General features: G+C 41.5%; 1 protein-coding gene across 2 annotated transcripts in view; it reads left to right on the top strand.

Moving 5' to 3' along the window:
• Positions 1–14,254, top strand: part of CSF2RB (colony stimulating factor 2 receptor subunit beta) — a 49,531-nt gene that overhangs the window by 26,744 nt on the left and 8,533 nt on the right. For both annotated transcript variants that reach the window (XM_077278340.1, XM_077278339.1), the window contains exons 11-13: positions 315–405; positions 9,676–9,742; positions 10,880–10,965. In XM_077278340.1, coding sequence (XP_077134455.1) covers positions 315–405; positions 9,676–9,742; positions 10,880–10,965 — 244 coding nt within the window. The remainder of the gene's footprint in view (positions 1–314; positions 406–9,675; positions 9,743–10,879; positions 10,966–14,254) is intronic.

Here is a 14,254-nt window from a genome sequence, read left to right on the forward strand (position 1 = left end):
AATAGTCTTTATAAAAAGGATACAGCAAAAATGTATAGTATTAAAAATGACTGTATAAATACACCAAACAGCAGGATTATTAAGTATCTACAGTAATTAACCATATCATAGGTAAGAGATATCAACACAGAAGAAAAGACCCCAGCACTCCGAATTACGTTTCACCTGTGGCTTTCTCCTTGATAATAAACAATAAGGAGAAAAAAGTTAAAGTCACTAAAAAAGAGCAAATTACTCCAGAAAAGTGGATAATAAACAATGACGCATTGGGGACAGTGTGCTGCTCACTTGACATGATTTTTCTTTTCTTCCAGCTGTGGATTCAGTGGCCATAATTGTTTCTATGTTTTTTACATCTGTGGGACTCTTCATTTCTGCATACCTTTTCTTTATTTATTTCAAAAGGTGAGTCACATTAGTATTCTAGATATTAGTATAATCACATGTGGTATCCAATCTGTATGGATGGAATATATTAAAAATCTACATATAAGACAACATTTAAAATTCAGCAATTTTTGAAACTTTTAATTTTTATGCCCTTAAATTAGAGTCATGTCAGATGCTTACTTGAAATAACCCTTATAAAAAGTAACTTTTATTAAGTACATATTAAAATTGACCCAAACAAAAAGGAATAAGGTGCAAATCAGAGAGTCATATCACACAAAATAGTTAATAAATAACAGTTCCCACATGTCTAGTTTACATCAGCACAATTTTTGAAACATAATTTTTTTGTTAGGAAGTTATAAGGGTTAAAAGTTGACCAGCGATTTCTCATTGTTGCAACAAAATTTATGAAACCATTTTTTTTAGGGACCACATTGCATTTGAAGTAACTTTGGGGGGCCTATACCCAAAAAGTGACACCATTCTAAAAACTGCACCCCTCAAGGTACTCCAAACCACATTCAAGAAGTTTAATAACCCATAATAATAATCTCTTTTTTTATATAGCGCCAACATATTCTGCAGCGCTTTACAGTTTGCAGACATTATCATTGCTGTCCCCAATGGGGCTCACAATCTAAATTCCCTATCAGTATGTCTTTGGAATGTGGGAGGAAACCGGGGAACCCAGAGGAAACCCACGCAAACACGGGGAGACCATACAAACTTCTTGCAGATGTTGTCCTTGGTGGGATTTGAACAGGACCATACAATTTGTTGTAAAATTTTGTCTGAGCTTACCAATAAATTCTAGAAACTGTACCCCTCAAAGTGCTCAAAACCACATTCAAGTTTATTAACCCTTTTCTTCACAAAAAAATTTACTTTAGACTTTAATGTCTTTATTTTTTACAAGGGTAACAGGAAAAAATGGACCCCAAAATATGTTATGGAATTTCCCCTGAGCATGCCGATACCCCATATGTGAGGGGAAAACACTGTTTGGGCGTATGGCAGGGCACGGAAGGGAAGAAGGGCCATTTGACTTTTTGAATGTAAAATTTGCTGGCATAATTAGCAAAAGCCATGCCGTGTTTAGAGAGCCCCTGATGTGCCTAAACAGTGGAAACCACCCACAAGTGACACAATTTTGGAAACTATAAACCTTAGGGAACTTATCTAGATTTGTGGTGAGCACCTTGAAACCCCAGGTGATTCACAGAAGTTTATAACATTGAGCCGTGAAAATAAAAAAATTAAATTTTCCCTACAAAATGTATTTTTAGCTCCAAATTTTGCATTTTCATAAGGGTACCAGGAGAAATTGCACTATACAATTTGGAGTGCAATTTCTCCTTAGTACGCTGATACCTAGTATGTGGAGGAAAACTACTGTTTGGGTGCACAGCAGGGCTTGGAAGGGAAGGAGAGTCATTTGACTTTTTAAATGCGAAATTTGCTGGATTAATTGGCGTATGCCATGTCGCGTTTTGCAGAGCCCTTGATGTGCTTAAAAAGTTGAAAAACCCCACAAGTGACACCATTTTGGAAACTAGACTGCTCAGGGAACTTATATAGATGTGTATTGAGCACCTTGAACCCTCAGATGATTTACTGAGGTTTATAACATTGAGCTGTGAAAATAAAAAAATCACATTTTTCCCACAAAAAAAATGGTTTTTTAGCCCAAATTTTGCATTTCAAAAGGGTAACAGGAAAATTTGCAATTTCTCATGAGTATGCCAATACCCAAAATGTGAAGGAAAACTACTGTATAGGCACACGGTAGGGCTCGGAAGGGAAGGAGCACCATTTAACTTTTTGAATGTAAAATTTGCTGGAATAATTGGCAGACGCCACATCACGTTTGGAGAGTCCCTGATGTGCCTACACAGTGAAAAAAGCCACAAGTGACACCATTTTGTAAACTAAACCCCTCGGGGAACGTATCTAGATGTGTGGTGAGCATGATAAAACCCCAGTTGATTCACAGAAATTTATAACGTTAACCCGTAAACTAAAAAAAATCTAATTTTTCCTACCCAAAAGTTTTTTTAGCCCCAAATTTTGCATTTTCACAAGGGTAACAGGAGAAAATGGACTGGAAGAAAGTGTTGTGAAATTTCTCCTGAGTACACTGATACCCCATATGTCGGTGAAAACTACTTTTGAGGCACAGTGCAAAGCTCAGAAGGGGAGGAGTGCCATATTACAGTTCAGATTTTGCAGCACTGATTTGAGGGTGCCATGTCACATTGAAGTGCCAGAACAGCAGAATCCCCCATAAGTAATCCTATTTTACAAACTATACATCTCAATGAATTCATCTAGGGGTGCAGTGATCGTATTGACATCACAGGTGTATCACAGTATTTTATACCATTGGGCAGTGAAGAAAAAATTATTTACATTTTTACCACCAAGATTGTGCGATAGCCCCAAATTAAAATTTTCATACAGCAAAAAGGGTAATAATAGCACCAAAATATGTCCCACAGTTTCTGCTGAATGTAGAAATACCTCTTATGTGGCTGTACAGCATTGCTGAGCCACACGGCGAGACTTAGGATTTGCCTCCTGGAACACAGATTTTCCTAGAATAGTTTGCAAACTCCCTATACAGAGCACCTAAGTGCTAGAAAAGCAGAATCCCCAGAATTTATCTACAGGTGTAGTGATGATTTTGACTCCATGGGTGTTTTCCAGAAACAAGCAGCAGTGGTTGTTGCTGAGTAAAAATTGCAAGCTGCCATTATAGTGACCAGTACATTGTAGTGACCAGTACATTATGACCAGCTCATGCTTCTGGAGACACGCACCCGTAAATTAGGTGGGCTCTCGTCACTACAGAAATGCAAAACATGTAGGAGCTAAATGTGGCTTAGACACAGTGGGGTTCAGAATTTAGGGGGGCATTTGGATTTGGGAGCGCAGAATTTGCTAAATTTCTTTTCAGGGGCGAAGAGCTATTTCGGTTTTCCAGGGCCTTTGTACTACCAGTAAATTGGAAGCCCTCTATATTTACATTGACAGATGACAGACCTGAGAGGGGATTTGCTTTTTTTTGTGGATGAGTTGAAGCATTTATTGAGAACACTTTGCATAACATTTAGGATCACATTTATCCTGCGCTCTATGCTGAGCACTTTGGGGTTTCAATCTAAATCTTCGAGTGACATGACAGAATAAACCCCCGAGGGATCCAGTTACTATAATTAGGCAGCAGAGTTACTCTTGACTTTGTCTGGCCTCTGTTTAGCGGTGTCCTTCCTTTCAGAAGTGCACAAAGCTGTGGCAGACCGCACTTTTATGCTCGCCTAAAAAGATGTGAAGGAACAGATGATTGGCCTCGGGGAGACCAAAACATCCAACACCGCGGAGACACCATCACGTGTTTCTCAACGCAGTGATCCAGAACACTGCACCCATCCCTTATGGGAAATATGCAAATGCATATCAGTGTGGAGTAGGAATCTGGCTATTAGGAGCAGTGCCTAGTAAAAGGCTGTGAAGGAACAGATGATTGGCCTCGGGGAGACCAAAACATCCAACACCGCGGAGACACCATCACGTGTTTCTCAACGCAGTGATCCAGAATAGCCAGATTCCTACTCCACACTGATGAGGGGCAAACACCCCGAAACAGCTGTCTGTGGATGGATACCATGCTTGGCATAGGTGGTTTTCCTGTATTGGATGTTTTCCTTTATTGGATGCTGCCCTTCCCGTGGTTGTTCCTTCCCGGGGAAAGGTCTGCTATTCACTGCTTGCGTCGAGAAACACGTGATGGTGTCTCCGCAGCTATCCTGCATGCATTTGCATATTTCCCATAAGGGATGGGGGCAGTGTTCTGGATCACTGCGTTGAGAAACACGTGATGGTGTCTCCGCGGTGTTGGATGTTTTGGTCTCCCCGAGGCCAATCATCTGTTCCTTCACAGCCTTTTACTAGGCACTGCTCCTAATAGCCAGATTCCTACTCCACACTGATGAGGGGCAAACACCCCGAAACAGCTGTCTGTGGATGGATACCATGCTTGGCATAGGTGGTTTTCCTGTATTGGATGTTTTCCTTTATTGGATGCTGCCCTTCCCGTGGTTGTTCCCTCCCAGGGAAAGGTCTGGCTATTCACTGCTTGCGTCGAGAAACACGTGATGGTGTCTCCGCAGCTATCCTACACGCCTAAAAAGATGGACACATCCGGATCACAGGTCCTACGGCATCCACAGTGCCTCCATCTGCCTCATTATAGGGAGTCTTCCACTGGGGGTTCTGATTGAATCAATATTTCAGAGATTTACATGGAAACCTCAGTGACATTACAGTTATACCAAATTTATATCAGGTTTTTATATTTGGCAGCTGTCACACACTAAAAGATGCTTTTTATTGCAAAAACTTGCATTGCCACAGTTACACAGCTATAATTTTTCCATATTTTGGCGGACAGAATCATGTGAGGGCTTCTTTTTTGTGGGACGAGTTGACGTTCTTATTGATACCATTTTCAGGCACGTGACTTTTTTAAATCTCTTTCTATTCTGAATTTTGGGAGGTAGAATGAAGAAAAAACAGCAACTCAAGAATTGTATTTTGAGGGGTTTTTTTTAATACAGTTCCGCATGTGGTAAAATTGATAAAGCAGTTTTATTCTTCGGGTCAGTGCAATTACAGTTAAACCACATTTATTCCTTTTTTCTACACAATAAAACTATTTTACAGAAAAAATAATTATTTTTGCATCGCTTTATTTTGATAGCTATATCTTTTTATTTACCTGCTGATGGAGCTTTATGGTGGCTTATTTTTTATGGGACAAGGTTATGTTTTCAGCAGTACCATTTTTAGTTACATTCGTCTTTTTGATCGCGTTTTATTGCACTTTTGTTTGTATGATGATAAAGCATAGTTTTTTGCCTTTTTTTATGTTGTTCACTGAAGGGGTTAACTAGTGGGACAGTTTTATAGGTTGGGCGATCCGGATGCGCTGATACCAAATATGTGCCTTTAATTTTTAATTTATTTTTTTTTTACCTAAATAAATATGTTTATTGGCTTTTTCTTGTTCTTTATTTAGAGATTTTTTAAAAATATATATTTTTACACTTTTTCATAATTTTTTAAAAACTTTTTTTACATTGGCCCAGGATAGGACATCACTGTATAAATGACAGATCACTGATCTGATACTCGGCAATGCTTCTGCACTACAAGGCATCAGAACAGCGTTTGGCTGGCGGGGGAGGAAGCATTCTGCTCTTAGCAGGCACTCACAGGCAACTTTCCCTACAGGACCCTGAAGGACCCCGCAGCCATCTTGCGGCTTGGGGGTCACCATGGAGACCATCGACCATCGTTGTGCCAATGGAAGCAGAGAGGGAGCTCACTCCCTCTGCGATGCTCCTCGATGTTGCTGTCACTATTAACAGTGGCATCAGAGGGGTTACACGTCCACAATCGCTGCTAGCATTGATCATGGGCGTTGCTGCCGGATGTCAGCTCTCACATAAAACTGACACTCGCACCCGATCGCGGCGTTGCTCAGCGTGAGCCCACGCGATTATGGTGATGTACCTATACAGAGATTGCGGAAACCCAGCTCCCGCAGTGCCATAATTATATGGCGCATGTCAGGAAGGGGTTAAAGAAGACGTTTCACTAAATTTTTCATGTTGAATTGGATACACAATGTAATAGCTTTTTCTTTCAATTCTCAATTGTGGAGAAATTAGTGATTAAAGTTTTTGGCACTTAAACAGTTAATTTCTTTAAATTTCAAGTGTCATTTCCATAAGGATTTCACTGGAGGCATGTACCTTTTCCTATGTTTGATGTTTACCAATCATAAACAGGCATCAACACACGGGGAAAAAAATAACACTACCCCACAATAGCTTAGAACGGGCTCAAATTGTGATGAAAATAACCAACCTCACATATTTCAAACTGCAGTCCAACCTAGTTACGTGTCAGGATGGGTTGCAGCCTGATGAAACACCGCTCCAGATATACAGTACAGACCAAAAATCTGGACACACCTTGTCATTTAAAGATTTTTCTGTATTTTCATGACTATGAAAATTGTAAATTCACACTGAAGGCATCAAAACTATGAATTAACACATGTGGAATTATATACGGTACTTAACAAAAAAGTGTGAAACAACTGAAAATATTTCTTATATTCTAGGTTCTTCAAAGTAGCCACTTTTTGCTTTGATGACTGCTTTGCACACTCTTGGCATTCTCTTGATGAGCTTCAAGAGGTAGTCACCGGAAATGGTTTTCACTTCACAGGTGTGCCCTGTCAGGTTTAATAAGTGGGATTTCTTGCCTTATAAATGGGGTTGGGACCATCAGTTGTGTTGAGCAGAAGTCTGGTGGATACACAGCTGATAGTCCTACTGAATAGACTGTTAGAATTTGTATTATTGCAAGAAAAAAGCAGCTAAGTAAAGAAAAACGAGTGGGCATCATTACTTTAAGAAATGAAGGTCAGTCAGTCCAAAAAATTGGGAAAACTTTGAAAGTGTCCCCAAGTGCAGTGGCAAAAACCATCAAGCGCTACAAAGAAACTGGCTCACATGAGGACCGCCCCAGGAAAGGAAGACCAAGAGTCACCTCTGCTTCTGAGGATAAGTTTATCTGAGTTACCAGCCTCAGAAATCGCAGGTTAACAGCAGCTCAGATTAGAGACCAGGTCAATGCCAGACATGGTTCTAGCAGCAGACACATCTCTACAACAACTGTTAAGAGGAGACTTTGTGCAGCAGGCCTTCATGGTAAATTAGCTGCTAGGAAACCACTGCTAAGGACAGGCAACAAGCAAAAGAGACTTGTTTGGGCTAAAGAACACAAGGAATGGACATTAGACCAGTGGAAATCTGTGTTTTGGTCTGATGAGTCCAAATTTGAGATCTTTGGTTCCAACCACGGTGTCTTTGTGAGATGCAGAAAAGGTGAATGGATGGACTCTACATGCTTGTTTCCCACCGTGAAGCATGGAGGAGGAGGTGTGATGGTGTGGGGCTGCTTTGCTGGTGACACTGTTGGGGATTTATTCAAAATTGAAGGCATACTGAACCAGCATGGCTACCACAGCATCTTGCAGCGGCATGCTATTCCATCCGGTTTGCGTTTAGTTGGACCATCATTTACTTTTCAATAGGACAATGACCACAAACACACCTCCAGGCTGTGTAAGGGCTATTTGACCAAGAAGGAGAGTGAAGGGGTGCTACACCAGATGACCTGGCCTCCACAGTCACCAGACCTGAACCCAATCGAGATGGTTTGGGGTGAGCTGCTAAGCATCTCTGGGAACTCCTTCAAGATTGTTGGAAGACCATTTCTGGTGACTACCTCTTGAAGCTCATCAAGAGAATGCCAAGAGTGTGCAAAGCAGTCATCAAAGCAAAAGGTGGCTACTTTGAAGAACCTAGAATATAAGACATATTTTCAGTTGTTTCACACTTTTTTGTTAAAGGGAACCTGTCACCACGTTTTTGGAAGATGGGATAAAAATAGCGTTAAATAGGGGCAGAGGTGGGCGTTACATTAGTGTGTGTGTTATGCGTTTATTACCCACCTAAGTTGCCGAAATAACTTTGCAAAGTCTCCGTTTTCGCCTGTCAATCAGGCTGGTCAGGTCGCATGGGCGTTGTCTTCCCCCAGATTTGGCGTAGTTTTCCGTTGGTGGCGTAGTGGTGTGCGCATGCCCAAAGTCCGGAATCCTCTTCCAGGGGATTTAAAATAGCGCGGTGTTCGTTATTGCATTGGTGATCGGTGGGCGCGGCCATCTTCCTTTGGCCGCGCGTGCGCAGAAGCGGCGCTCTGCTGGCCGCGGCTTCAGGAAAATGGCCGCCGCGATATCCATCTGCGCACGCGCGGCATCCCGCGGCCATTTTCCTGAAGCCGCGGCCAGCAGAGCGCCGCTTCTGCGCACGCGCGGCCAAAGGAAGATGGCCGCGCCCACCGATCACCAATGCAATAACGAACACCGCGCTATTTTAAATCCCCTGGAAGAGGATTCCGGACTTTGGGCATGCGCACACCACTACGCCACCAACGGAAAACTACGCCAAATCTGGGTGAAGACACCACGCCCATGTGACCTGACCAGCCTGATTGACAGGCGAAAACGGAGACTTTGCAAAGTTATTTCGGCAACTTAGGTGGGTAATAAACGCATAACACACACACTAATGTAACGCCCACCTCTGCCCCTATTTAACGCTATTTTTATCCCATCTTCCAAAAACGTGGTGACAGGTTCCCTTTAAGTATATAATTCCACATGTGTTAATTCATAGTTTTGATGCCTTCAGTGTGAATTTACAATTTTCATAGTCATGAAAATACAGAAAAATCTTTAAATGAGAAGGTGTGTCCAAACTTTTGGTCTGTACTGTATGTCTTATCTGTGATGCTGAGGAGCAGCATCAGGAGCAAACATAACTGATCCGCTGATGACAGAGCAGCACTGTAGCAGGGGAAAAAGAAAAAACTCTGTCTAACGGAGCAGAACGGGCTTTTTTTATCCTGCTTCGGTCCTGCTCCATACTCAGTCAGATGCCATGCCCTGCTGTAAAGCTCTCAGACTGACTCAGCAGAACACAAAACAGGGCTGAGGCTGGAGAAAAAAAGCCTGTTCTGCTCTGTGAGCAGAGGAGAAATTTATTTAGCTCCTGTTACAGACCTGCTCCATGTCTAAGTGCAAAGATCAGTAATATTTGTTCATGCTGCTACACCTCAGCCTCACAGATAAGACATGTCTCGAGTGGTGTTTCTTCGTCATAATGATGCATGACTGGGATGGTTTGTAACTTAAATTATCTGAGAATGTGATCAAAATAGATAGCGTCACATATTTCATTTCATTAATCAGAGCCATGGTCTCTGTGGTTCCAGCTCAAAATAGTAACAAACTGCTCCTGTTGGAAATTCCACGGCTTCCTCTGATGTCATGTCGACAGAGCAGCTGCTTCTCTTCTGCTCTGTTGACGGACGTGACTGCTGATGTCATACTGATTGACTGCCTAATTGCAGGGAGCTGGCTGTCAATCAGCATGACGTCTTCAGTCACACCCTGTCGACAAAGTAGCCTGGAAGAGGAAGAGCTGCTTTGTTAATGAGAGGCGAAATGAAGCAGCAGAATTGCCGGCAGAGATGGTCCCTACTAAAGCGGGCAGGTAACAGCTAATTACCTGTTAGTTCTTAGTCCCTACACAAAAATAATAACAGTCCTGGATAACCTCTTCAACTGTGTTTTATTTTCTTTAGATTAAAGCAGCAGTGGGAGAATTCCATCCCTGATCCCAGGAAAAGTAAGCTTGGCAAATCACCACTGGTAAGCATATGAAGATACTGAGAGTAATAGAGCATCTAATTAGTGAGGCATTGACTGCTGTGATCCCCATCAATCACAGGAATGTGGAGACCAAAAGCAAATTCTGAGCAAATATTTATGACGTAACTAATCTTTCTCATTTTTTAAAATAATTTTGTCCAGTATGGAAAGTTATGAAACTTTGCAAATCACTTGGGTATTTATAAGGTCATCTCAGAACAGGAGTTTTTTTTACACATGTCATTTATGGAACTTATTCTTATTCCAAGATTGATTAGAAGTACTTTGTCCATGGTACAACCCCTTTAATAATGGAAATGCTAACAAACAGTTGACATTTCAGAATTTATAAGGGAAATAACAGGAATGGAATGATAATAATTACTAAAACAGACAACAAAGCTGTTAGATCCTCTTTAGGTCCTTGGTGATACTTCCTATTAATTGAATACCTGCCCAACCCCTTTTTTTTGGCTCCAGATCTCCTGGGGTTTGCATTACGTGCCACCAAACAGATGCTGCCAAACAATGCTCCATGCGCTGGTGGCAATTGCCGAGAACCGCAGATCAGCTCCTATTGAAGAGAACAGGAACTGATCTGTAATAACTAGTAGTAGTGTAGGCATCTGTAATGCTCCACTTTGTAGACCATTTATATATGGACAACACACCTAAGAATAAGTCATTAAAGGAAAAATAGTGGACAACCCTTTTAAATATAAGATGGCCCTGCAAGGTATTACAATAGAGCAATAAGAATCAGAATAATAGATATTACACATCTATCGAATATTTATTGAGACTACTATTATTAACATATGATGAAACGTGATAGCTAAAGATTTCTGAGATTGTGTTCAACTGTTTCCCCTCAATTAACACAATATTGTCTCAACTAATATGGGGTGTAGTATGGGGTGCAATATGGGGTGTAATATGGCGTAAACGCCTTTGTATTATATATTTCCATGAACACGCTGATGATATTTGGAAAGGATGTTTTTATGGAAGCATAGATTATGTGAGGAAGTGTAATCAGGAAGTTATGAATATGGAAATGCTAATGCTACAGAAAAATCTAATAATGAGCACAGTGTGGACTTCATGCCCCGGTGACAGTTCTTTCTACATTTTTAGAGATACCAAGATCCACATGTTCCTCAATTCATAAGTTCAGATTTCTGCGTAGAGGTAGAACGGCCATTGGTAACTCTCCAAATCAGGTAAGAAGCCAACATTATTACCAACTCTCTGGCATTCACAGTAGAGTTGGTGCAAATCAATTCGCACAACCAAGTCTAGCAACCACACTAGTGATCGGTGGCCACTCGAGAGGAGCCATGAGTACTGCCCCTTACCTGACGGCATCCTTGGCTCTTCTTTTGATTATTCAGCCTGGCCCGAAGTCAGAAAGCAACGATGGAGTCAGCTAATCAAAGGTAAAATTGTGGATGCTCTCAGGTAAGTGCAGCACTCATGGCTCCCGTCCAGTGGCCACAGATTACTGAAGGATCGTATGATTCGATTTGCACCAACACTAGTATAAATCCAAACTAAAGGGTAACTATTTTAACTTACGGTGATGCACCCAGATATTAAACTTAAAGAAGGGCGTGATGCTCATGTTTTGCAAAATAATTTAAACCAGCATTAGAGCCTGATACCAAAAATTTCATTATTCGTATTTTTGTATCCTTCATGTTTTGGAAATGTAAATGAGGTGCGCTCTCCATCCTAAACTAAATGGAATGGATGGAATAATAATTAGGCAATTTTTATCTTCTCGTTGAATTGTAAGCCTTGTGTTGAGGACTGATTACCCTACTACAGGAACCTCCATTAGACAAAATTCACTCTTAGAGCTTGTGCACAGGACCGATTTTCTCATACAAGAGCTATCCGTGGTTTTCACAGATAACCCTCGTACCCATGATATTCTATGAGTCTGTGCACATGTCCGATTCTTTCCACAGGTCTGTGGAAACAAATCGGATACGCGTCTAATTTGGATCCAAAATTGGAAATGCAAGTAGTGAAAAAAAATCAGACCGCACGCAGATGGTATCCGATTGCAGTCCAATGTTCACAGACTGACAGAATGGAGAAGGTGGAGAAACTTTTTTTTCTCTCTACGTTCCAGAAAAACGAACCCCACTTGTTTTCTCGAATGTGGAGAAAACAGGCATGTGACCTTACCCTTACCGACAAAAGAAAAATCTGATTTTTGTAATGATGATGCAAGTCTCGTTTACTCCAGGCCTCACAGCCAGACTTGCCCAACTGCACCATTTGCAACACATAGCAGTGTCTCTGGAATTTTTTAGGCAAAGGTTTATCCAAGAGTGACCTGGAAATAGGGGTGAATTGTATATTCCCTTGGGTTCCCTTTCAGACCCTTTTATTGTACCATCAGCGGACTCCATACTGTAATTTTGAAACTTTAAGTGTCGGCACTATAGATCAATAATCTATATATATAATTGTCTAAGGGGTACTTCCGTCTTTCTGTCTGCAACTTCCGTCACGGAAATCCCACGTCACTGATTGGTCTTGCCAGCTGCCTGTCATGGCTGCCGCGACCAATCAGGGACGGGCACAGTCCGATTATTCCCTCCCTACTCCCCTGCAGTCAGTGCCCGGCGCCCGCTCTCTCCATAATCCCCTCCGGTCACCGCTCACACAGGATTAATGCCAGCGGTGACGGACCGCGTTATGCCGCGGGTTACGCACTCCGTTACCGCTGCTATTAACCCTGTGTGTCCCCAACATTTTACTATTGATGCTGCCTATGCAGCATCAATAGTAAAAAAATCTAATGTTAAAAATAATAATAAAAAAAAAAAAACCTGCTATACTCACCCTCCGTAGTCCGAGGATGCGCTCGTGCCTTCCGCCAGCTTCCGGTCCCAGAGATGCATTGCGAAATTACCCAGAAGACTTAGCGGTCTCACGAGACCGCTAAGTCTTCTGGGTAATTTCGCAATGCATCCTGGGAACGGAAGATGGTGGCAGCCGCACCCACATCGCCAGCGCGCCGTTGGATCCCAGGAGGTGAGTATGTAACTATTTTTTATTTTAATTCTTTTTTTTAACAGGGATATGGTGCCTACACTGCTAAATACTGCGTGGGCTGTGTTATATACTACATGGATGCTATATACTACGTGGGCAGTACTATATACTACATGGCTGCTATATACTACGTGGACAGTACTATATACAGTACTACATGGCTGCTATATACTACGTGGGCAGTACTATATACTACATAGCTGCTATATACTACGTGGGCAGTACTATATACTACATGGCTGCTATATACTACGTGGGCAGTACTATATACTACATGGCTGCTATGTACTACGTGGGCAGTACTATATACTACATGGCTGCTATGTACTACGTGGGCAGTACTATATACTACATGGCTGCTATATACTACGTGGGCAGTACTATATACTACATGGCTGCTATGTACTATGTGGGCAGTACTATATACTACATGGCTGCTATATACTACGTGGACAGTACTATATACTACATGGCTGCTATGTACTACGTGGGCAGTACTATATACTACATGGCTGCTATATACTACGTGGACAGTACTATATACAGTACTACATGGCTGCTATATACTACGTGGGCAGTACTATATACAGTACTACATGGCTGCTATATACTACGTGGGCAGTACTATATACTACATGGCTGCTATATACTACGTGGGCAGTACTATATACTACATGGCTGCTATATACTACGTGGGCAGTGTTAGATACTGCGTGGGCTGCGTTATATACTACATAGCTGCTATATACTACGTGGCCAGTGTTACATACTATGTGGCCTGTGTTTTGTACTGCGTGGGCTGTGCTATATATTGCGTGGCCTGTGTTATATACTACGTCGCCTGTGTTATATACTACATGGCTGCTATATACTGCGTGGCCTGTGTTATATAGTACGTGGGCTGTGTTATATACTGTTTGGGCTGTGTTATATATTGCATGGCCTGTATTAACGCATTGGGTATTCTACAATATGTATGTATGTATATAGCAGCCACATACTATACAGCACAGGCCACATACTATTTGCTATATACTACATGGCTCCTATATACTACGTGGGCTGTGCTATATACTATGTGGCTGCTATATACATACATATTGTAGAATACCCAATGCGTTAGAATCGGGCCACCATCTAGTTATTAATAATAATATATTGAGAGATTGCCACTACATAGATAACGCCTTAATATATGATCACATAGGGGTAAGTGGAGTGTCACATTGAACTTGGATCTTTTTTTAATGAAAATAGAAAATATCTCATCTGCACCTGTTTTCAAAGTTCTCCATGTATCTCTTCCTGGGTAATAATGTAATAAAGAAAAGCAAACTTGACTTGGCAGAAACTTGACGTTCATTTCATTAGGGACTTGTTAAGCTCAGATTCATTTTAAGAAATGTATAAAAGTTCCCTCTTTTTTTGGCCTGAAATCTA

The sequence above is a fragment of the Ranitomeya variabilis genome, chromosome 8, assembly GCF_051348905.1.
Source record: "Ranitomeya variabilis isolate aRanVar5 chromosome 8, aRanVar5.hap1, whole genome shotgun sequence".
Classification (NCBI taxonomy): domain Eukaryota; kingdom Metazoa; phylum Chordata; class Amphibia; order Anura; family Dendrobatidae; genus Ranitomeya; species Ranitomeya variabilis.